Source organism: Phyllobates terribilis, unplaced genomic scaffold (genome assembly GCF_046119375.1).
Source record: "Phyllobates terribilis strain yellow unplaced genomic scaffold, ASM4611937v1 Scaffold_12__6_contigs__length_324123572, whole genome shotgun sequence".
NCBI lineage: Eukaryota > Metazoa > Chordata > Amphibia > Anura > Dendrobatidae > Phyllobates > Phyllobates terribilis.
In genome coordinates this window covers 130,259,050-130,285,292 of record NW_027362772.1, presented here as the reverse complement: position 1 = coordinate 130,285,292, position 26,243 = coordinate 130,259,050, and the positions used below count along the sequence as shown (strand labels likewise).

At 44.7% G+C, this 26,243-nt stretch overlaps 1 protein-coding gene across 1 annotated transcript in view; it reads left to right on the top strand.

The window, feature by feature from the left end:
• FAM83E (family with sequence similarity 83 member E) overlaps window positions 1-26,243 on the top strand; it is a 117,009-nt gene that overhangs the window by 58,738 nt on the left and 32,028 nt on the right. Inside the window, exon 5 of the mRNA XM_073656286.1 lies at window positions 1,080-1,845. Coding sequence (XP_073512387.1) covers window positions 1,080-1,845 — 766 coding nt within the window. The remainder of the gene's footprint in view (window positions 1-1,079; window positions 1,846-26,243) is intronic.

The window sequence follows — 26,243 nt, the reverse complement described above, 5'->3', positions numbered from 1 at the left end:
CCGGCCACAGGCAGGGTATGAAAGGAGCTCCGTAATGACAAGCTCGAGGGTCTTCAGTAGACTCATGGCTGTCATAGCAGCCCATCAGTGACTACCGATCATGTCAAGGGCACGTCAATGGGCACATGGAATGACGGTACTACCAACATCATGCTGATTGATAGCTAGCTCACTGCTGCCCAACTCGGGAAGCCGGCTGGCAATCAGTTTGACATCGAAAGTCATGCCCCGTCGAAAGAGTTGAGCAGAAAAGAAGCCACCGCTCTGTCGACGTGACATCAGCAGAAGCAGCTGAATCGACAGCAGGAGTGGTCTGTGACCGCTCTGTGAAAGCAAAAAATGGTGCCTGGCGAAACAAGCAGTAGCTACCTGCCTGTTACTGCTTAGGCATACAGTATGTATATATTTTTTTTTACAAAGTACCAAATATCACCTTTAAATGAAAGGGGACATTACCAGTGTGATATGCAATGACTGACAATCTGCGCTCTTGTTCTACATGTCTCACACTGGTAATTTGGTTGGTTACAGCTGGTGAGTTGTGTTAGAGTCCTAATACAGATATTCTGTAAGGACTGTAAAGGTGGTCATACAAATTAGACGGAAAGTAAAAAAAACACACTAAATTATCATCTTTAGTTATTTATCATTGAATAAAACACATTTAGTGTCAATGTGCACTTACATAAAGCAACAGATAGGGTGAGAATTTACAATTGCAAGGAGTATGTCTGTTGGATGCTTCATGTGGTGCAGGAAACTGTCCCCTTCCCTTTTATAATCTGAATTGAAAAGAGGGGCTACAAGGACCCTGAGGACCCAACCTCAGTTACTCTTTACTTGTAAAAGGCCCCCAATGGAACCTTGCCCTGATCATAATCAATCCTTAGTGCATCCCTATGAAAAGAGGTTAAACCACCCCAACATGACATGTTTCTATCCTCACTGCAGGGCTCATCGCTGAACCAAAAAGAGAAAACAATACAGGGAATTAGACAGGGAAACTCCTCAAACATCTCTTGTCTGTGAAACTTCAGATCTCTTTGATGCTCACTTATACAATATAATTTTTTTTTCAGCTTCACATGGAGTGACTCAAGACTAGACAGGAACTTGGTCACACTTTTAACTGGAGAAATAACTGATTCATTTGATAATGAGTTCCGTACATTGTTTGCAGCCTCTCGGCCACTTCAGAGATATGATTTTGCCAAAGATTCCAGCAAAGATACCCATAATAAAGTTATAATCCCTTCCCCTATGCCAGCTGTGACTAAAGATACCGAAACCCTGAATTCTACCGCACAAGTTGTGCCAGTTGAGGTAGAACCATATACAAATGGATTTTCGTCACCGCAAAGATTCACCACCAATGGAGCCTTGCAGCCAACAGATGTAATTTCTTCCCCTTACTTGACCCCAATTAGTGGACTACAATTTTCAAAAAGTATTAATAACATAGCAGAGCGGCGGACTGTTGTACCAGCAATGGTAAAAAGTAATGGTATGGATGCTGGATTTACCAGGACTTCAGGTGTACCGCAGGACTCTTCCGTTATACCTAAAGAAGCAGTTAATGTGCCTGACTACTCCATCCGCCATCGCCTTGCTGCTTGTCGTAATTTTGAAGGACCTACCATGAGTTTCCGAAGTGCCCAGGAGTCTCACAGTGCTTTAAGTGATATCTTAAAGAATGTTCAGCGGAATAGGTTGTCTGTGGCTAAGACAACAGCAGGACGGCCAAGCAAGTCTCTTTGGGATCTTAGTCAGCTGTCTCAATTGTCAGGCTGCAGCGGAGAACCTGGTATAAGACAAAACCCCTTAGAACTTGGGGAGGATGGAAAGGTGAGTGTATTATATTTTCCTTGGCATAAAATGTATTTTTTTATGAATATAAAGATGCTAAACATTTTTTTAAAAAGTTTGACAAATTTCCTTTATTATTCAAGTTATAATAGTTTGTCTGGCCCGTGGGTCAACAGCCTTAGAGTGGTGGGTATCTACTATTACTGGTAACTCAGGTTCTTGAGATCTATTTCTTACCAGGTTTTGAAGGGGATTTCTGTAGGGAAATATAGTTTTTACTGTGCATTTTCAAGAGTTTTACTAGGATTTTAAAACACAACGGGGCCCATGCATCAAGACCGGCGTTGTTCATTCATGAGTGGGCATGGTGGAGTCAGACACTCCTAATTCATGAAGAGTCATATACCTCTTCATGAATCAGGAGCGCTGGACGAGTGGCGTACAGCTCAGTGTGTGCCTCACCACAAATCCTACTCCAGTCCCTGCTGGAGTAAGATTTGAGGCATAGCAAACACCACTACTATCATGAATTAAATGAACAGCGGTTGCCACACCCTGACCCAACCCAGTTCTGCCCACTTTGTCGGAGCTGGTCGATAATGACGTGAGAACAACAAAAGTCACAATATTTTAGCGCAGCCTCGAGTTGCACCAAAATTATGTGACCTTTCAAAGCTTTTTACGCTAGAAAACTGATGTAAATACTTTGATGAATTGAGCCCATTGTCTTTGACTGAAGATTTAGCATTACAGTACATTGGGGCTCTCGGTCTAAATTTTACCAATATATCTTTGAGATTTTAGAGAAAACCCACGCAAACACGAGGAGAACATAAAAACTCACTGCAGATGTTGTCCTTGTTGGGATTTGAACCAAGGAACCCCACGTTGCAAGGCTGAAGTGCTAAATACTGAGGAAGTTACATATGACCACTAGTCTGGTTGCCAGCACAAAACAGCCTACAAACAGTGCAGCATTACCGACTCCAGTAACAGACAAAGGTGCACAGGACCTTCACCCCAAGGATGATTGCTGGGTTATTCTGCAATACTGATGGGACTTATGATATACTCTTAGATAAATGTCTGATTGATATGGATTCCACCTCAGGGACCTATCTCTATCTCCAGGATGGTGGTCCAATGACCCCCATCCCACTGTGAACCAAATGGCTGTCGTGTATGTGCAGCTTTCTCCATGCACTTGTGTGGGAACTTCAAAAACATCTAAAATGAGAATAACCCTTTATTTTACAGTAGATCTCGAACTTTACCCAGTCCCTCTTAAACAAACAATATCTCGAAAGTGCCATAAGTTTTTTTGTATACCCCAGAAACATGTCCTCGCAGTCAGCAATTTGCTCATACTTTGTTGATAATTTTTTATTTTAGGGGTGATCTAATGGTCCTGTGCACCTTTTTCTGTTACCCAAGTCTGTGATGCTGCATTTTTGTAGACTGCCCCGTGCTGACAGCAAGACGGTTACAGGTCCAAATGTTGACAACACAGTAAAAAAGCCAGAGGATGTGTTACATAATGGCGGGGCATGGACCGAAATCTGAGGATGAGGATAAAGTTAAAAGCACAGTTTGACTTTTGATCTATTCAGGATCCATTGAAGATCGACCTGCAAACCACCCGATAGTCTGTCAATTCCTGGTCTTGCCTATGAATCTGACATTATACTGAAGTAAATGATTGCTAGATCTAAAAGCATACAGATTATTTTTCATATCTTAGTTTGTCCTCTTGATCAAACAGTATTTGAAACCCAGCACCTGTTGGTTCTTACTGACACAAAAGAATTCCTGTAAATTCAGTAAACTCTTGAGAATTTCTAAAGAAAGTGCTAAATACAACAAACATGTTCTTGGTATCAGATATCAAGGTAACTGGAAAGCCTGAAAATATGTTTTTTTACTCATTTAAAACTGAAAAGAATAAATATGTTTTATTTTCTGATAGCAATTTTTTATTTTATGTTTTGTACATGATTATTGACAAGTCATCTGATAACGTTATTCAGAGATATGCTTACAGCTGCTACATCATAAAAAGGTTCATTTCCTTCAGAATTAGAGTTTTCTAGGGATGCTCTGTGATCTGTGCAGAGGTCACTAAGCAGGGAGGGAATAAAGCGATGTCACCTATTAAGTACATGATCCTATGTTATCCATATACTGTATACAGTCGAGGCCAAAAGTTTGGAGATTGAAACAATTTTTGGTTTTCACAAAAGTGTCGTTTTTAGATCTTTTAGTTGTTTATTTGGCTACTGAAGTACAATTATAAGTTTTTAAACTATTGACAAATACATCACGTTTATGCAAATATTCAAGATTTACTGTGTTGACCCTTATTTTTCAAGACTTCTGCTCTTTCTCCTGGCAGATTGATATCATCTTCTGGGTCTAATCCTGACTGATGGAAACATTCTTGTCTAATCAGTGCTTGCAGTTTATCACTATTTCTCTGTTTTTGTTGGTCCATCCAATTTTTGGATTAACCATAGGTTCTTAATAGGATTGAGATCTGGGGAGTTTCCTGGCCATGGACCCAAAATTTCAATGTTTTGTTCACCAAGCCACTTAGTTATCCCTTTTGTCTTGTGATATGGCCTCCACCATGCTGGAAAAATCATTATTTATCACCAAATTGCTCCTGGATCATTAAGAGAAGTTGCTCATAGAGGAGGTTTATATACCATTCTGTATTCATGGCAGTGCTCTTAGGTAAAAGTGTGAGTAATCCCACTCTATGGATGAGAAGCCCTCACACTTGAATGGTGTGAGGATGCTTTACTGTTGGCATAACAAAGGATTTGTGGTGGTGCTGACCTTCTCCAGAAAATCTTACTTCCAAAGTCTCAAACAGTCTGATGGTGGCTTCGTCAGAGAAAATCATTTATCAGGAAGTACAGAGAATGGACTTCTGAAGGCTGGGGTAAAGTTATTTTCTCTGATGAAGTTTCCTATGCCCCCCCACCCCGCAATGCTATTATGAGAAGATGATGGATTGTCATGGCAGCTGGGGGTCTGTGGAAGGCTTCATGCATGCAATGATGGTGCTCCTATGGTGCTCCTATGAAGACCAGTGCATAGAATCAATATCATCCGAACTGATAACATGATCTAGACATACATATATAAACAAGGCCATATGCCAAAATACAGGCCCTACTATGTCACAAAAAGAGACCCTCCTAACATGGAATATCCTACAAAAACATGGAGTCAATGGTCTGCCCAAATAAATATTCAAAAGTTTATTAATAATTATAGAAAAGTGGCATAAAAACATACATGGAAGGTGAAAATACAACAGCGAAGACTCAGGTGATAGTGGCATACAGTCCACACATATATAGTAATTTCTGCATAAAGTTTTTAGTACTTGTTTATATGTGTTACCTTATCACTGTGTGTTAGCAATTACTGAAATATGCTTACGCCTTATGCAGAAATTATGTGTAATTGACCTGATAATCTTGCTACAGTGGGTACGGAAAGTATTCAGACCCCTTTAAATTTTTCAGTCTTTCTTTCATTGCAGCCATTTGGTAAATTCTAAAAAGTTTGTTTGTTTTTCTCATTAATGTACACTCTGCACCCCATTTTCGCTGAAAAAAAAACAGAAATGTAGAAATTTTTGCAAATTTATTAAAAAAGAAAAACTGAAATATCACATGGTCATAAGTATTCAGACCCTTTGCTCAGTATTGAGTAGAAGCACCCTTTTCAGCTTGTACAGCCATGAGTCTTCTTGGGAATGATGCAACAAGTTTTTCACACCTGGATTTGGGGATCCTCTGCCATTCTTCCTTGCAGATCCTCTCCAGTTCCGTCAGGTTGGATGGTGAACGTTGGTGGACAGCCATTTTCAGGTCTCTCCAGAGATGCTCAATTGGGTTTAGGTCAGGACTCTGGCTGGGCCAGTCAAGAATGGTCACAGATTTGTTATGAAGCCACTCATTTGTTATTTTAGCTGTGTGCTTAGGGTCATTGTCTTGTTGGAAGGTGAACCTTCGGCCAAGTCTGAGGTCCAGAGCACTCCGGAAGATGTTTTCATCCAGGATATCTCTGTACTTGACCGCATTCATGTTTCCTTCAATTGCAACCAGTTGTCTTGTCCCTGCAGTTGAAAAACACCCCCATAGCATGATGCTGCCACCACCATGTTTCACTGTTGGGATTGTATTGGGCAGGTGATGAGCAGTGCCTTGTTTTCTCCACACATACCGCTTAGAGTTATCACCAAAAAGTTCTATCTTCATCTCATCAGACCAAAGAATCTTATTTCTCATAGTCTGGAAGTTCTTCATGTGTTTTTGAGCAAACTGTATGTGGGCTTTCATATGTCTTGCACAGAGGAGAGGCTTCCGTCGGGCCACTCTGCCCTAAAGGCCTGACTGCGCCTTTGTCTCTTCCTTCTATTTATGAAGTACCCTCCTGGCTTTTCACCTTGGACTCCTTGACTATCCCGATTCACAGCTTGTCCATGAGAAGTGACTCAGTGTCACATCAAGTTCCCTACGGAGACTTAAAAAACATAACATTTCGATTCATCCCCTTTCCTCCATTAAAAACAAAGATGTAAAAAAATAAAAACATACTTACTATTGTCGTATCAGTGAAAGTCTATTCTATCAAAATTAATTAATCCAAGGGTAAAAACTGTAGAAATAAAAATATATCAAAAAGGTAGAATTGCGTTTTTTTGCTCATTGCAACTCTGAAAAAAATTGCAACAAAAAGCCATCAAAATATCGTATCTACTCAAAAGTGATATCAATAAAAATGGCAGCTCACCATGGAAAATACAAATACTTGTGCCACAAAAGAAGACAGCAATTTATGAATATTATTGGATTTTTCCAATAGAATCCAGAATCTTCAAGGTTCACTTTTGATTTGAATCCACAAAAAGCCTCCTTGACAACTTAATTAACTATAATCAGATGATGACCTGTCACCAGAATTTTTTAGAAATGCAGCATTATGCTCTAAGTCAGTAACTTGAAGATAAACCACCTGTGTGGCCGGTTTAGCGCCACAGAAATCTATGGGGGTAAGAATAGGAGCTGGATGCCCTTTCTCTGTGTACTACGTATTGTATGCTGTGATGTAAGCAAGGTTGGGCAGGTGCCAGGGGCTCATTGAAGGATGGGGAGGCGCCCCCCCCCCGCTGCATTTACATGCGAATTGGTATGTACAGTATGTAACAGATATATTTGTTATTTCAGTGTCAGATCAAAATCAGCAATGCAAGTCTATGGGTCTAAGGAAAACATCGAGTGCAGTCCGATTTTTACGGACGGATTGAATGGAGAAAGCGGAGAAACTTTTTTTTCTTAACCTCTGAGAAAATCAGATCACACTCTGACCACCCACAGATCAGAGTCTAATCAGAGTGATCGGAATCGATTTTCTCAGATGACCCTAAACTAACAGTAAGGATATTGTTTCAGGAAATTTCTGTTATCTAAAGGTAGACTATGTGCACATGACGTACTTTTCAGGCAGATTTAATTCAGAATCCTCTTGAAAAAGTGCTGGAAAACCCATGCAAAAAATGGACATTTTAACATTGCTGTGCACATTTTAAAGAAATGAGATGCTCATTTTTCAGGGGGCATAGTTTGGAAGCTGCCCGCTGTTTATTATGGAGGACACAAAAAAATGTCGCCTTAAACAACCGCAAGATTGCCGGCGGAGCCGCTATAGGAAAAGATTTTTCATGAAGCAACTTTGAAACCCTTATGTTGCTAAAAAATACATTTTATATATTTTACACAGTTTTTCCACATTCTGTAGAAATGATTACATGGTGGATTTATTCCCTATTGTTGCTGTATCTGTCACTCCCAGGAAACACCTGAACATTCTCCCACCCATTAAGTATACAACATTGTAAGCTCAGTCATAGGTTTACATACTCATCGTATGACAGCAATCACAAAATGCAGTACACAATGAGGCTATGTGCAGCGTATTAGGCTATGTCCACACTGTGTCATTTTGCTAAGTTCTTTGGAGCAAGCCTGAGCAAAAATGCTATTTATACAAAAAACACAGGGATTGACTGGTGCTGCACATTAAAAAAAACATTCCACAGATTCTCTCTCTCTCTCTCTCTCTCTCTCTCTCTCTCTCTCTCTCTCTCTCTCTCTCTCTATATATATATATGACTGTACAATATTAATAAAATTGTTTTCTTAAGGCCTGTTTCACACGTCCATATATTTCCTGTACCAGAAAAACCGGTACCGGAGATATCTGTGTCCCATGTGTCTGTGTGTGTCACCAGTGTGCCGCCCATGTGCCGCATCAGGTGCACACGTACCGGTGTTTTGGGATCAGTGTACAGTTAGCGCTGTTCCCAAGCGCCGGGTGCTGAACTCATCATGTTTCCCTGCCAGCGCTGTGATCAGCATCAGCAGCGACAATGATGAGAGTAGTAGTGTCTGCAACTGCAGTGTTCACCTGTAAAAATAAGAATAAAATAATAAAATCCATATACTCACCTATCTTAAGTGTCCCCCGCTGTAATCCATGCGACTGCTCAGCAGAGGAGCCGGGGTGAATGACTCCTGCAGCGAGCGGCCCCAGAGCTGAGCTCAGTGAGTGACAGGACACCGCTCCTGAGCTCAGCACAGTGCAGGGCCCCGCTCACTGGAGCGGCTCATTCTCCTCGGCTCCTCTGCTGAGCGGTCAGAGGATTACAGTGGGGGACACTTAGGACATGTGAGTATAAGGATTTTATTATTTTATTCTTATTTTGACACAGGGATACTGCAGGAGCAGACTATTACTAACTTCATCATTGTCCCTGCTGGTGCTGATCACAGCAACGGCAGGGAACCATGATGAGGGCAGTGTTCAGCACCTGGCGCTTGGGAATAGCGCTAACTGTACACTGATTCCAAGGTGCCGGTACGTCTCACACTGATGACACACGGATGTCATCCATGTGTGTTCAGTGTGAGACACTTTTGCGGACTATGTATCCACAAAAAATGGACTTGTCTACGTGTGGAACACACAGACACACGGTCCATGGAAACACACTGACATATGCACAGACCCATAGATTTGAATGGGTCTACATGTGTCAGTGTCTCCAGTACGTGTGGAAACTGTCACCACACGTACTGGAAACATTGACGCGTGAAAGAGGCCTTAGGGGGGGTTTCACAACTCTCATTCATGGCATTAGAATGGGATAGATGGTGGTCAGCCATTATTGATCCCCAACAGCACATAAAGGGACAGTACTGTATCACTCCTTCAAGTCAGATGCCCCTTCCCTAGTGACTAAGACAATGAGTTTAAAGATCTGTCTTGCTTCTTTCTTATGTCCACCTCTGGACCTAATGCCTGCGTACACATTACAAGACTGTCGGCCAGAACAATGCTTCGGCCTATTATTAGTGAACAGCTATCTCGGTTTGATCTCCATACACAGCTAGGCTGGTTCACTAACAGACATGTCTGCTGATAGCCTATCTCCAGGAGAAAAAGTGATTGGCAGTATAAAATCAGACATACATGATAGACATCTGCCGCAATGCCTCCATACACATTAGAGTGTCAGATGAATCTGTTGATACCAGTGAGTTCAAATAACATTATGCCAATATGAATGGGGGCTTAAAGGAATCTGTCACCTGGTTTCTGCCACCTAATTTGAGAGCAGCATAATGTAGAGACAGAAACCCTGATTCCAGAGATGTCACTTACTAGGCTGTTTGTTGTAGCTTTGAAAATCTTCTGCCGGTACAACAATGATTTTATCACTAGGGGACTAGTGAGCCTACTGCCATGTTGTCCAACCACTCATTGGAAGCTTTTTGTGCTCAGTACACAGGGGCAGAAAGCTGCCAATCAGTGGTGTGGGCAGGGTTATACAGAGAAAGCAGCCAATTAGTGGTGTGGGCAGAGTTATACAGAGAAAGCTGTCAATTAGTGGTGTGGGCAGGGTTATATAGAGAAAGCTGTCAATCAGTGGTGTGGGTGGGGTTATACAGAGAAAGCAGCCTATCAGTGATGTGGGCGGGGTTATACAGAGAAAGCTGTCAATCAGTGGTGTGGGCAGGGTTATACAGAGAAAGCAGCCAATCAGTGATGTGGGCAGGGTTATACAGAGAAAGCTGCCAATCAGAGTTGTGGGCAGGGTTATACAGAGAAAGCTGCCAATCAGTGGTGTGGGCAGGGTTATACAGAGAAAGCTGCCAATCAGTGGTGTGGGCAGGGTTATACAGAGAAAGCAGCCAATTAGTGGTGTGGGCAGAGTTATACAGAGAAAGCTGCCAATTAGTGGTGTGGGCAGAGTTATACAGAGAAAGCTGTCAATTAGTGGTGTGGGTGGGGTTATACAGAGAAAGCAGCCTATCAGTGATGTGGGCGGGGTTATACAGAGAAAGCTGTCAATCAGTGGTGTGGGCAGGGTTATACAGAGAAAGCAGCCAATCAGTGATGTGGGCAGGGTTATACAGAGAAAGCTGCCAATCAGAGTTGTGGGCAGGGTTATATAGAGAAAGCTGTCAATCAGTGGTGTGGGTGGGGTTATACAGAGAAAGCAGCCTATCAGTGATGTGGGCGGGGTTATACAGAGAAAGCTGTCAATCAGTGGTGTGGGCAGGGTTATACAGAGAAAGCAGCCAATCAGTGATGTGGGCAGGGTTATACAGAGAAAGCTGCCAATGAGTGGTGTGGGCGGGGTTATACAGAGAAAGCTGCCAATCAGTGATGTGGGCAGGGTTATACAGAGAAAGCTGCCAATCAGTGGCGTGGGCGGGGTTATACAGAGAAAGCTGCCAATCAGTGATGTGGGCAGAGTTATACAGTGTGGTGCCGCGGTATTGCTATAATGATCTAGTATGTCTGTTTATGCTATTTCCTCCCCCTCAGCTGACTGGTCACATGACTGTGACATCACACAGGTCCTTTTGCACAACGGAAGGTCTGGACACGTGACTGTGAGATAAGCACAGGTCCTGTAGCTGTTTCTATAGGATATAAAAACCCTGGTAATTTGGGACAGGTGTGTGCAGTGGTGCCAGGGGTGTGATAGGCGTGAGGCCTGTTTCCCCGTGTGTGTGGCATCGTGTGAGGCCTGGTGAAGCTTGGTGGACTCCTGGAGGGTGAAGCCTGGGTCTTGTGACTAGACGCCAGTAAGCCTTGGAGGGCCAGAGGCTAGAGACCCCCATCTGGGAACCAAAAGGCCTGAAGCAGCCATAAGCCGGCAAAAGGTAAAAACACTGCTGATATGGACATTGCTTTATTATTACCTTGCTGAAGGCAGGACCTGGAACCAAGTGGGCCTGTCTGCCACTTGGGGCTCGTTTGACATTATACGTGTAATATGCCAGTGAGCACTAAGATGGACTGTGTGATCAGCAGTTTATGATGAGATAATAAACTGTTGGACTGTGAAACACCGCAAAGTCGTGGCTGGTGTGCTTTTGTTGATGCGCTGCAGCGAGTATCCCCCAGGATGATGACTAGCGCTGCCTTACATGTGGTTTGAGAGTGCGGGCAACTGCAGTCTGGTTGCAAGCGGCAACGACAGCCCGGTTGCTAGGGGCAACGGCACAGGTCGACGAGTGTGGTAAAGCATCTGGCTGCAACTCGGCGGGGTTGCGAAGATTGGCGTCGCACTCAAACCTGGTTTGCTGTGGCTCGGCGGGGCTCACGAAGATTAAAAGCATCTGGCTGCAACTCGGCGGGGTTGCGAAGATTGACGTCGCACTCAAACCTGGTTTGCTGTGGCTCGGCGGGGCCACGAAAATTTTTCGGTGAGAGCGGTATAAAGTGTCTAGTGTGTACCGCGATGGCCATGAATGGTGCAGTATCTCCAGGCGGAATGGAGAAGGGGTCAGATGACCGAGTGAAATCGCCCTTCTGCATAGTGGAGTGTCCTGAAGAAATGCAGGAGCTGATAAAGATGGCTGCGAAGGGAGCAGCAAATGAGTCTGAAGCTGTTGAGCGATTGAAATGCCTGGTGGAGTCACAGCAGCAGGCATTTGAGAAACAGCAACAGGCATTTGAGTCGCAGCAACAGGCATTTGAGAAACAGCGACAGGACTCACATCAGGTTTTTGAGAAACTTTTACAGGACATGGTGCAGGAACCACAGGAGCTGTGGGCACCATATAGAATGTAGTGGACCATTCTATGAACCCTTCGGAGGTGCCAGTATTGTCCCAGAGTGCCCGGGGAGGTGGTAAGAGCTGTGGTGAACTGAGTCCTAAGACTACTGTTAATTTTTCTTGTAAAAATTACCCTGCCGGTGTGGTTGTTAAAAAGGGAGTGGAGTCTAAAAAAGGGGCGGATTTTCACAAGAGCGTAGAGTGTAGAAAACTGAAAATTGTTACTGGTGGTGGGTTGGTACCTCCTAAAAATGACAATTTGACCGTTGATAACGGGGTGACTCCAGTGGAGGGGGTTGACGTTAAGGTGGGAGGTGACTTATTGGACCACGACACTATGGAGAGTGACACAGACCCCGTAGCTGACGGTGACCCTACGGAAGTAGGAGAGGACAGTCAGGAGGGGATAGACGAGGTGATAAAGTCCTCCTCTCGTCGACGGCACAAGGGCCACAAAAAGGCTGCTCCTGTAGTCTTGACTAAAAGTGAAAATAAAGAAGATGTAATGGTGTGTGCCATTGTCTCAAGTGTGGATCCTCCTTCAGAGGCAGAAGAGGAGGTGACGTTGCCAGTAGCAACCTCTGATACAGTACTGAGACAGAAGGATCTGACAGCCCTGAAAGAGGAGGCGGCCAGTCATGACCAGCTGAGCCTGGAGTCTGAACGGCAGAAAATAAACCAGGTTATAAGGAACTTGCAGCGAAAACTGGAAGAAAGCAGCGAGGAAGTTAACCAATGGAAGGAAATGTTTCAGGAAGTTAAGGAGGACCGCCGCAAAATCAAGGGAGAGGTTTTGCAGTTGAAGCTGGAGAAGGAGACGCGGCAGGATGGAGTTTCTGGACGTGATCAGGAACAGGAACGACTGCGCGAACAGTTCGACCTGGAGCTGTGTAAATCCGAAAAGGACTATGATGAACTCATGAGGGAGCTGCAGCAATTCCAGGACCAAGTAAAGCCTCTAATGAAGGAGAAGGAGCGGCTGGAGGACTCTCTGTACCAGCGAGACCGGGAGCTATCCGCCCTGAAAGAGGCAATAAAAGTTGAAGTGTCTGCTCACGACCATGAGGCAGAAAAGAGGCATGAAAGGTTCAGTGAGGAACTGCAACAGATTAAGAGAGATTATGAGGACCTCCTCAAGGTTAAAGAAAAACTAGAGGAGGATAAGGCGGATGCAGAGCAAGTGCGCCAAGTGGTTGAGACCACGCTGCAAGACACCCGTGATGAAAAAGGGGATCTTCGCAGAAAGACTTTAGGTTTGGAAGCTCAGGTGAAGGAGCTTCAGACGTTCTGTGATACTCTCCAGAGGGCAGAGACGTGCTTTAAGGAAAGGCTCAGCAAGATGGAAGCTGAGCGGGAAAAGATGGAGGAGTCCATCAGAGAAGCCACAGACCAGAGCCAGGAGTTGGCCACTGGAGGTGGGAGGTATGAAGCAGATACCTCCTCGAATAATGCGAGCTCGGATGATTCAGTGGATGTAGGAGCCGAGATCAAGGAGCTCAAGGAGTTGCTACAAGCCCAGTGGACGCAAGAGAAGCTTGAGAGACTGGCTGTTGAGAACCGAGTAGGCGCATTGGAGACGGAGAGGTCTGAGAGAACTCTACTATTAAAAGAGCAGTTGAAGCAAGAGGAGATGGGCCGCTGAGAGGCGAGTAGCTGAGTAAGAGGAAGAAGTTTTCGAGCTCAAAGATCGCCTGGCAAAGTATCACTCAATGAACGAGGCATCCTTAGAGAAGGAAGAGGGCAAACAAGTTGCGGAAGTGATCAAGACGAAAGTTCGTGAATTGGTAACTGTGAGTCAGCTCAGGGGAAGCGTAAAGGGGGAAGAAGATGAGAGTCAGTTGTCCCTGAACCCTGAGCTGGTTGATCGTCTGGAGACCGAAACGTCTCGGTACAAATGCCTCATAGATGTACCTGAGGATTTGACGGAAGAATGCACCAGTGAGTCCGTGCATGACCAGTTTAAGAAGGCCGTGGGAGCCTGTAAGGTGTACTCGACCTCAGAAGGTAAACAGCTGGTGGTCCTGTCCACGACTGAAGTCACAGTGAAGAGGGTGGCGATCCTAAGTGACATACATTGGCGATGTATTCGCACGAAGCGGTTTCTCCGGTTGAAGACGGAACAAGCCGCCAGACAACTGGAGCTTATGAGAAAATCTCACAGTCGGCGGGAAGAGGTCATCCGGGTGCCTCATGTTCTGGTGAGAAAGCTCATTGGGAGAAATGGCCGAGCCATGCAGATGATGGTGAAGAAATCTGGTGTGATGAAAGTAAGCAGTCCACGTGATCATCAGGACTGGATACCAGATGAAGACGGCATGGTGTCATTCTACGCTATAGGAATGGAAGAAAGTATTGCATATATGAGCATGCTGGTGGAGTACTGAGTGACCTACCTGCGAGAGGTGGAACTGTTGAATCTCGCTAGACTTCGAGTAGATGGACAGCATCATCTGAGCAGCAGAGGGTGGCAGCCGTCTGGAAATGGTGGGACCCGACAGAGAAAGGGCCCCCTAGATAACAGAACAGCTGAAGTTAGGGACCCTTCAAGATGTCCTGAGAGTAGTCGGCGTGGGTTTAGGGGTAGTGAGACCTCCAGTAACTCAGGTTTGGGTGGCCCATACAAACGACCCAATAGAGGACGGGACAATATGGAGTCAAACCGGACCTTAGGTACAAGGACATGTGAGTCGCCCTGCTGTATTGACCGCTGGGAATGGGGGAGACCTGACAGGGTTTTTACTGACCGCTGGGAGCGGGGGAGACCTGACAGGGTTTCGACTGATCGCTGCGAGCGGGGGAGACCTGACAAGTTTACGACCCGGAAATGTGACCTGATGAAGTCAGTGACAATGACAGATGGTAGGTCCCTAAGGGATGGGCTAATGTCGTTGACTAATGTTTCAGGGGCTGAGCAGCACAGTTGTCCAGTAAATGGTCTCTGTGTGAACTGTGGGTTATAAACTGTTGTGTATATTGTGTGTTCAACCCCACAAGTTTGAACAGAGGGGGGGAATATGTGGTGCAGCGGCATTGCTATAATGATCTAGTATGTCTGTTTATGCTATTTCCTCCCCCTCAGCTGACTGGTCACATGACTGTGACATCACACAGGTCCTTTTGCACAACGGAAGGTCTGGACACGTGACTGTGAGATAAGCACAGGTCCTGTGGCTGTTTCTATAGGATATAAAAACCCTGGTAATTTGGGACAGGTGTGTGCAGTGGTGCAAGGGGTGTGATAGGCATGAGGCACCGTGTGAGGCCTGGTGAAGCTTGGTGGACTCCTGGAGGGTGAAGCCTGGGTCTTGTGACTAGACGCCAGTAAGCCTTGGAGGGCCAGAGGCTAGAGACCCCCATCTGGGAACCAAAAGGCCTGAAGCAGCCATAAGCCGGCAAAAGGTAAAAACACTGCTGATATGGACATTGCTTTATTATTACCTTGCTGAAGGCAGGACCTGGAACCAAGTGGGCCTGTCTGCCACTTGGGGCTCGTTTGACATTATACGTGTAATATGCCAGTGAGCACTAAGATGGACTGTGTGATCAGCAGTTTATGATGAGATAATAAACTGTTGGACTGAGAAACACCGAAAAGTCGTGGCTGGTGTGCTTTTGTTGATGTGCTGCAGCGAGTATCCCCCAGGATGATGACTAGCGCTGCCTTACAACAGAGAAAGCTGTCAATCAGTGGTGTGGGTGGGGTTATACAGAGAAAGCTGACAATCAGAGGTGTGGGCAGGGTTATACAGAGAAAGCTGCCAATCAGAGGTTTGGGCACGGTTATACAGAGAAAGCTGCCAATCAGTGGTGTGGGCAGGGTTATACAGAGAAAGCTGTCAATCAGTGGTGTGGGCAGGGTTATACAGAGAAAGCTGCCAATCAGTGATATGGGCGGGGTTATACAGAGAAAGCTGCCAAACAGTGATGTGGGCGGGGTTATACATAGAAAGCTGCCAATCAGTAGTGTGGGCGGGGTTATACAGAGAAAGCTGCCAATCAGTGATATGGGCAGGGTTATACAGAGAAAGCTGCCAATCAGTGATATGGGCGGGGTTATACAGAGAAAGCTGCCAATCAGTGGTGTGGGCAGGGTTATACAGAGAAATCTGCCAATCAGAGGTGTGGGCAGGGTTATACAGAGAAAACTGCCAATCAGAGGTTTGGGCAGGGTTATACAGAGAAAGCTGCCAATCATTGGTGTGGGCAGGGTTATACAGAGAAAGCTGTCAATCAGTGGTGTGGGCAGGGTTATACAGAGAAAGCTGCCAATCAGTGATATGGGCGGGGTTATACAGAGAAAGCTGCCAAACAGTGATGTGGGCGGGGTTATACATAGAAAGCTGCCAATCAGTAGTGTGGGCGGGGTTATACAGAGAAAGCTGCCAATCAGTGATATGGGCAGGGTTATACAGAGAAAGCTGCCAATCAGTGATATGGGCGGGGTTATACAGAGAAAGCTGTCAATCAGTGGTGTGGGCAGGGTTATACAGAGAAAGCTGCCAATCAGTGGTGTGGGCAGGGTTATACAGAGAAAGCTGCCAATCAGTGGTGTGGGCAGGGTTATACAGAGAAAGCTGCAAATCAGTATTGTGGGAGGGGTTATATAGAGCTCAGCATTCAGAGAACTGCTAGATCTGCAGCAGAGGAAACAGTGATTGTATCAAAATGACAGCATGCCGCTCAGTAAGTGACACATCACTGGAATCAGAGTCTCTGTCCCTACATTATGCTGCTCTCAGATGGCAGATCAAAACCTTGCTGACAGATTCTCTTTATGGGAGGGATCAAATTGATGTTGAAATATGTTGTCCTACACGTGATAATGATCTTGATCTCAGACTCCAGCTATTTGCTTTGCTTGTGCGTTGGCCATATTAAGGCAGCAAACAGAATCTTTGCCCCAGTGAAGGAAAGGCTAGGTTTGACTCCAGCTGATGACATAATGGTTTTCAGATGAACTTGTTACCCATGTGTACAATTAAATTCAGAAGTGAAAACATGTTCCTTGCTTTTATCCTCATCCATAGTGATCTTTGAATTGAGTTCTGCTGTGTGTGGTTTCCTCCCTTGACTAATATTCCCTCCACCTTGTTCCAATATTTACTCTGCAGGTCCAATAGATTTGTCAGTTTGTCTATATAACTTACAGATGAATTTAATCTTTTTATCAGCATGCAATAAAATAATGGACAACAAAACATAAGATGCAGTAGGTAAAGCCGATAAAAGCAATCATGGCTGACATATGTCATGACTACACTCACAGAGAACTAATATAGGTCAGGATAACATGTTACAAATTAACATATTTTAAATAATTCATCAAAGCACATTCCAGCCGTGCCTGCAATGACTAAATATCTCGTACAGTTGCAGGATCAGATGAAAGCCGGCTGCTATTTGTTAATAACTACCACGCTCTAATTTCTGTAGTTACACATCCAAATGTCTCGTATCATGTAAATAATCATTAAGCTATTCATTGGAAAAGGGAAGTGTAGGAAGTGGAAATCTTATATGAAAATGTTCAAAAGCTAAAACTATGTGTCAATCAGCCTCAAAAACCACTGACAGATGAAGTGAGAAATGTCCAAAATAATGGTGCCTGTCAAGGAGTGGGATATACTTGGAAGCAAGTAAACAATCAATTCTTAAAGGGAATCTCTCAGCAGGTTTTTGCTACCCTATTTGAGAGCAGCATGATATAGAGGCAGAGACCCTGATTCCAGCAATATATCATTTAGTTTACTCGATGCAGCAGTTGTGATAAAATCACTGTTTTCTCTGCTGCTGATCTAGCAGTACTCTGAATGCTGAGCTCTGTATAACCCCACCCACAACTCAGATTGGCAGCTTTATGTTTATGTAATGCAGGTGCCGGAATGCAACGCACAGAGACACAAGGCGAGAACAGTCGAAGATGTTTGTAAACAGTTTTATACAACAGGTATACTGAAACAAGGGATTAGCAACAAGGGTAATGAACAGTGGTTTGAAATATCATAAAAATACAAAATTTCTCAAAGTAAGGCGCAGTCTCTGAAAGTAAGGTGATGCCCTCAATCATGGGAGACACCACACAAGTTCTTTAACTGTGCATTTGGCCCTAGCGGGGGTCACCGGTTATTCCCGCTAGGCCGTGAGTCTCTTCCGTATAAATTCAATTAAATCACGTTGTGCTACTTTAGCCCCAACGGTTCCCCTCCCAACCTGAGTACCTAAACCCAATTGTCCCCGGTACCGTGGGTGAGCAGTGGAAGTGACGGCCCTGCTCACGTAGGCAGTCTCTCGAGCCTTGGATAGGGGGGTCCAGGCTTCGTCTGTCGGCGGGCGACGTCGGGTTCCGCGAACTCACTCAGCACCGCGATCAGGTTCCGAGTCTCCAGAGCAGGCACTGCACTCGGGTCACAACTGTGAGGGATCCGGAGCTCTTTTACCGGTGCCCGGCTGGAGCACCTCTCAGGCCTCTGGATTTGGCCTGTCACGCGGAGTTTCTCAGGATGCAGGGAGCACGTCTGCTCCTTTCTGCTGCTTGGCGCCAAAGACCCCTCAGGTTTGGCGCGCTGGTCTCTTATGTCCCTGAACTCCTTCCTGGAAGTCACCTGATCAGGTCCAGCGTCTGAACCTGCTCTCCCTGCAACTTCCCTTGCATATTTTGGTTCCGCTTGACTGTATCTGGCCAGTAGATGGCAGTCTCGCTCCATCCTTGAAACGTCATGTTGAAGTTCTTTTACAAGCTTTCTTGCCTGCTCTACATTTACACTGTGCATAGGCAGAAAACTGTCAATTAGTGCTGGAGACGAATTTACAGAAAGCACGTTGACTAGGTGGCATGAGGCAGCTAGTCCTGTAGTGATAATCTCCTGGTGATAAAATATTGATTTTATTGAAACAACAACACACAGCCTAGTAAGTGACACATCACTGGAATCAATGTCTCAGTCCCTACATTGTGCTATCAGATTAGCACCTGCTGACAGATTCCCTATAAAAATTGATACATTAGGAGCAGAAAAATGGGCAAGTGTGATGATACAATGGCAAAATTATGATAGCTAAATGAATGTGTAAAAGTAGCTCTAAAAATTCAGTGGGTTCTAATGGGGTGTTCCTGGTGTCACAATAAGCAATAAATGAAACTCTACATTGTAATAACGGACAATTATATTTTGTGCGTAATACAATGAAGCATCAATTACAGACACCAAAAACTTGAGTCCTTTAAAATATTATTCAACGTTATTTCCATGCAGTACACACAGGCCAGAGGAAAAACGAGTGTGTATGAAGGCTGTTGCTACGTTTTGGGAACATGGCCATTAATCAGGCATTCATGTTACAGTAAAGTGGCCGATAGCAGTAGTCATGACCGATCTGCTGTCCGGTTACGCTCTAGCAGTGTCCCAGTCCCAGTGTGCTGTCAGGTGTTGGGTGCATCACACTCATTTGTAGGCAGCAGGCCTCTGCTGTCTCCAGGCCTCAAACTTCAGGAGCCACCGCACACAACTCAGGGGACACCAAGTTCATTGCAACAAGCAAGTGTTTACTGGTTATTTCAAGTTCATGAGGTTGTAACATGTGGGATAGGGCACAACACTTCTTGTTCCTTACTTCCTTAGCATTACAAATCTTCTGCCTTACTATTCGTTCATCCTGGACTATCCCTAAGCCCACTGATTCTGTCAGACCCAGGAATTTTCTGTCCATTTCCACAGTGGATTCAGGATGAGCAATCTGCTCATCTCAAGATTCTGCATCCATCTTCCCCAGAGGACACAATGCGCCCATCAGCCCCCACGCTGGGTCTTTGGCTTCTGACAGCCAGAATGTCTGCACAGGATATCAATACGGTCTCCCCCTGCCTCAAACGATTGGTACATGCTGGCCCTTGCAGCCCACTGCACTTGAACTTGTTATGGTACTTCCCTATCTGACAACTACCAGTAAGTGAGTCCTTTTTCTAACCTCATTAACCTCCTCCCATGGTGGCCTAGTCTCAAACATTACATGTATCTTATCCTATATCAGTATGTACTAACCTATTGTCCTTATCTTATTCCCTAGGTCCTAATCTATGTCTTATCCTATGCTGTACACTACCAACATCATACATTGTTACACATCATACATATTATACTTCACATTACCATATTAACAATCCTTATACTACACCATATCATATTACACACTAGACGCATTGAGACACATGAATGAATAATCAGCATTTTGCTTGTTTAGTATAATAAACCCTATAGTCCTCTATATTGTATAATACACATCCCAAAGTCCTCAATATAGTATAATGCACCCCATAGTACTCCGTATAGTATAATGCACTCCCCATAGTTCTCTATACGGTATAAATCACTCCCCATAGCCCTCTATGTTGTATAATACACTATCAATAGTCCTACATTTAATACAATGCACTGCCCATAGTATAATGCACCCCATAGTCCTTTATAGTATAATGCATTCCCCATATTCTTACAGTCTAATGCAGCCTCCATATAGTATATATAGTATAATGCACACCCCATCATCCTCAATAGAGTCTAATGCAGCCCCCATAGAGTCTAATGCAGCCCCCATAGAGTCTAATTCAGCCCCCATAGAGTATAATCCAGCTTAATATAGTATAATGTAGCCCCCATATAGCATATTGCAGCCCCATATAGTATAATGCAGTCCCATATAGTGTAATGCAGCCCCCATAGAATATAATGCACTCCCCATAGCCCTCTATATTGTATAATACACTATCAATAGTCCTACATTTAATACAATGCACTTCCCACAGTATAATGCACCCCATAGTCCTTTATAGTATAATGCATTCCCTATATTCTTACAGTCTAATGCAGCCCCCATATAGTATAATGCAGCCCCCATAGAGTCTAATTCAGCCCCCATAGAGTATACTCCAGCTTAATATAGTATAATGTAGCCCCCATATAGCATATTGCAGCCCCCATATAGTAGTATGCAGTCCCATATTGTGTAATGCAGTCCCATATAGTGTAATGCAACCCCCATACAGTAGAATGCACTCCCCATAGTTCTCTATACAGTATAATGCACTCCCCATAGCCCTCTATATTGTATAATACACTATCAATAGTCCTACATTTAATACAATGCACTGCCCATAGTATAATGCACCCCATAGTCCTTTATAGTATAATGCATTCCCTATATTCTTACAGTCTAATGCAGCCTCCATATAGTATATATAGTATAATGTGTGGCGCCCCTGAGGGTTCAGTCGCCACAGGGGTACTGCACCTCAGACCGAGGTGTGGTATCTCCTCTCCGAGGTAAGGGTGGAGCACCTCTCAGGACTCAGCAATCCATCCAACACTACACCTCTCCCACCTGAAGGGGGGCTTATATGCACCAGGGTGCTGCCCCAGCCGGGATAAGAGGAGATGGGGGGAACCAAAAGATAGGGGGAACCATGTAGTGGGTGAGGGTGGAGGACACACTTTAGGTTACACCACAAAATTCATATTTAATAAACGGCCATCTTGGGCTTATGGTCTTTGATTGTGATCTTCATCACTGAACGTGGCTTTCTATGTGAACCTGCAGATGATTGAGGATACATGGTCCTCGTCCTCTGGCCTTGAGGCGAGGAGCAGGCTAGAGTTAACGGCTGTCTCTACCTGGTCAAGGTCCCTACCTAAGAAGGCCCGGAGGGGAGCAGAGGAGACAAGCTCCACAGGCAAAAGGATCCAGGGGGATGCAGACGGAGCGGCATACGCCACCTGTCCTCACTATTCTGGCCTAGTCAGAGGGACTCCTGCTGCAAAAGGGGTACCGGCCCCCGATATCTGGCTTTGCTACTTCATGTCCTAGTCAGAAAAGCCCGGAGGCTTAGAGGATCCCACCGGGTAAAGGACGGAGCGGAGTCACCACCCGTACCCTTGTTCTTTGTATAGCCAGAGGGAGACCCAGCCTTGTAACACGTACCATATACGGACAGGAGAGGACCTAGTGGGAAAGTCCAGGAACACTCTGGTGCTGGGGGTCCTGATTGATGCACCCGAACTACCCGGAGTGTGCTGAACCCCTTCCTGGTGGCCGCAGCGCGCCGTGAGGAGCAAGGAGAAGCCTTGCAGCTGACACCTAACAACGTGAGTAAAGCTTGGAAGACTGCATCCATTGCCTCCGGTCCCTTATTTCAGCGCGACACCACACCCCACCACCCATTACAACTCCCCTGGTCCGTCTTCTCTGCCCTGAGGCCCTGCTCCGCCTGTGGGGAGCAGTACCATCTTCTGCTGCCACTACATCCCACCTCAGAGGACTGCTGCAGCGCTGGTGGCGAATCACCAGACTCCACAGGTGGCGTAGTCATTATATCCACTCGATTACCACCGTCCCTCCTAGCCCTTATTTTGATGTGACGACCCTGGGCACGGACCGGGCCTAGGCCACGACTGCAATCCCCAACATCTGACCCGGTTCCGAGTACCCCCCATCTCTCAGGGTGGGCTAGCGAGTAGCGAAGTAGGCGTCACAACTGCACACCCCATCATCCTCAATAGAGTCTAGTGCAGCCCCCATATAGCATATTGCAGCCCCCATATAGTATAATGCAGTCCCATATAGTGTAATGCAGTCCCATATAGTGTAATGCTGCTCCATATAGTATAATGCAGCCCCATATAGTATAATGCAGCCCCATATAGTGTAATGCAGCCCCATATAGTGTAATGCAGCCCCATATAGTGTAGTGCAGCCCCATACAGTGTAATACAATCCTATAGAGTATAATGCAGCCTCTATATAGTATAATGCAGCCCCTTAGAGTATTAATGCAGCCCTATAGTCCTCCAGTATTATGGCCACCACATTCTCACTGATTTAAAAAAAAAGAAAATACAATACCCACCTCTCCTCGTTCCCCCGCTGCTCCGGTCTCTGCAGCGTGTCTACTCCACTGCCTGGCACAGCATTTACTCCAATACCTGGCACTTCGTCAGATGCAGGGGGGGAATTATGGGAGAGAGAGCGTCACTTGACGCTCTCTCCTTCATCATTGCTTTCAACTGTATTGGCATCCATGATGCCAATACATTTGAATGTGCAATGCAGGGGGAGGAAGCGGTGCCAGGCCCTCCTGACTCACAATCCCCATAGCAGCAGCGTGGTGTGCTGCTATTAGCAGCGTGATGTGCTGGCTGGGGGCCCCTGTGAGAGTGGGGGCCCTAGGAAATGCCTAATTTGCCTGCCCTTAACACCGGCCTTGGACACTATTCACGTTACGCGATTGGTGTCTTCGGGGACAGCCAACATCCTTACATTACTCCCATTACCTGCATTTAAAAGGTCAAATACAAACAGTGGACACCTAATTAGAATATTCAGTGCTCAACAAAAATGAGTACAACCCTTTTCAAAAGTAAGATTTTAATCAGAATCTGACTAAACAAAACAACAATTGGATCGCAAAAATACACAGACATGTGAAAACTTCCATATTCCCCACTTTGAGTATTTAGTGAGTCTGCCCCTACTATATATATTAGGTTACTTGTGGTTTTTTTAATACTTTTTTAAGTATGTTTTTACATGCTTTTTTGGGCTTTTGAGGCTGCGTTTTTTTGTCTCTTTTTGGTATGTCATGTTTTAAAGCGCACCTGTCAGCAGGATTGTGCTCAGTAAATACATACACTGTCAGGTGGGCAACATTACACTGATTAAAATGATGCCTTAGTTGATAAAATCCATCCTGTGGTTCTTTTTTAATCTTTAGTTTTAGTTTAGTTATTATTCTCTTGCTTTCGGGGGCGGCCTGTATATATGCCATATATACATTACAATAAAAATAACAAAAAAGGCAAAACATATCTTTACTAACATGATTAGTTAAAAGAATATACAACAACACAAGACATGATATAAACAGAGGCTGGGCAGCAGAATGGGTAGTGGATAATTAAATATAAAGTACAAGTAGTGTATATATATTTGATAATAATAGAGTTCAAAGTAACCCAGGTTATGATTAAATTATGACTCCGTACAAATCATTGTTTATATAAATTAATGTACAGTATAAACAAAGTGCATGTATAATTATTAAAAATATATACATGTAGGTAAAGTGCAAGTGCGGATAACCAGTTATAAAGATGCAAAATATGACAAAGGGTTAAGAATTCTGACCCTGCATAAGGCCACGGTCACACGTTCTGTATTTGGTCAGTATTTTACATCAGTATTTGTAAGCCAAAACAGGAGAGGAACAATCAGAGGAAAAGTATAATAGAAACACGTCACCACTTCTGCATTTATCATCCACTCCTGGTTTTGGCTTACAAATACTGATGTAAAATACTGACCAAATACTGAACGTGTGAATGGGGCTTAAGGCAAAGATCCTCCTGTTGCCCAGTCACGCACACCGATGTGCATTTTGCGAAGCCTTCTTTAGGAAGTATAAAGATTCCTGTGGCTTTCTAAGGAAATACACGTTGTGGTGCGTGCCTGAGCAACAGGAGGACCTTTGCTTTATGCAAGGCCAGAATTCTTAATCCAATCTTGGTTAATAAAGATATAATTTTTTTTACCTTTTTTGTTATTTTTATTGTTGTGATTAGGGCATTTTTGATCTTATAAAATAGGTACAAGCTCTATCTATGAAAATGGATAGAATTTGCCTGAGAAAAACTGACATCCAAATGGAGCCGATAGTTACATTTTTTACTTGCTCATTACTGCTAACATCTACTTGCTCAAGTAGGCACCATTTTCAATCAAACACTTTGTGACCACGTTGAAAAAAAGTTCTTTACATACTTTAGAAACATCACTTATTGACTAAATATCTTTATTACACCTATAACCACAACCCATATGTTAACTGCCCCTAATGTCATGCAAGGTGTGGGAAATACTAAGTGCAACACGAAGGGAAGAGGGGAAGGGAGCCCAGACACTAGGGAGAGGGGGAGTGGAGACCTCCTAGGCTGATCTGATATCACCCGGTCTCCCCTATCGTTCCTATATTGGTTCCTCACCAATCGCCACACAGGAACCTAAACCCTGTATTTCCAAAGAGCTTGGCCCTGGATAGGGAAGGGGAGATGAGCACTAGTCAGTCCCCACTAACAACTAAAGACAACAAGAGAAACAAACACGGGGGAAAGTAACTTAGCTTGAGCCGACTTCAGAGAGATTACACCACACGTCCTCCTAGCACCAAAGAGGAAGTAAGCAGACTGCAATAGCTCCAAGCCTTGACAGGGGAACATGCGAATATCACCGGCACCTCCCTGTAGCAAACAGAAAGTATTTAAACACCCAGGCCTGGGTGTCAATTAGCAGGAGGGAGATAGCCGCTGGGTCCTAGAGTGAGACAGTTCTAAGAAGGTGTCTGCAATGCCAAACAAAGAGATCTTCTGCAACCAACTGCAGGCCGACTGTCAGTCACATCTGACACACCCGTGACACCTAAGCACCATTATTAAACACACAAATAATACAAAAATATGCGAGGCTGGTTAGTGCAGAAGAGTCTCTGGTTCCCTGCGTCATCACTATTTCACCATTTTGTCTTGTGCTCATACTTTGTAGTACATTGTAGCATTCTAGTTGTGTTCTTGTTGTAGTCCACATGACTTTGCCGTTTGTGGGTGGTGCACTCGGTACTTTGTTCACCTTTTATTTACAATGATCTGTTCGAGGTCAGATTTCCCACCTTTTCAATGATATTCATTTTTTGATTCGTGGTCTGCCTCCACTTAGGCTGCGTGCCCACTATGCGTTTTTCAAGCATTTTTGCGGCGGAATTTCCGAAGCGAAAACACTTAAAAAACACTTAGTAATACGTGACCCTTGGTCCTCAATGATAATCCGCATGTGCTGTGCACATGCTGTGGAAATTTCCGCTGCGAATTATCATTGCGGAAAAATATGCAGCATGTCCATTAATTTTGCGGACACGCAGCGTAATTGCCGCCATTAACTTGCATTGAAACGCATATTATCCGTGTCAGCACATTTGCACACACGAATATTAGGCGATTCTATGTGCGGATGGTACCCGGGTCTGGAGAAGAGGAGACTCTCCTCCAGACCCAGGTACCATAGAACCTGTTAAAAAAAGAATTTAAAATAAAAAATAAAGATTATACTTACCTTCTGATGGCTCCCAGTGTTTTCTCCGCTCCATCTGGTCTGTTGTATGGGTCGTGGTGGTGTGAAGGACCTGCCATGACGTCATTTAGTCATGTGACAAGTCAAGCGACCGCCGACGTCAGATGTAGCGTGACCTGT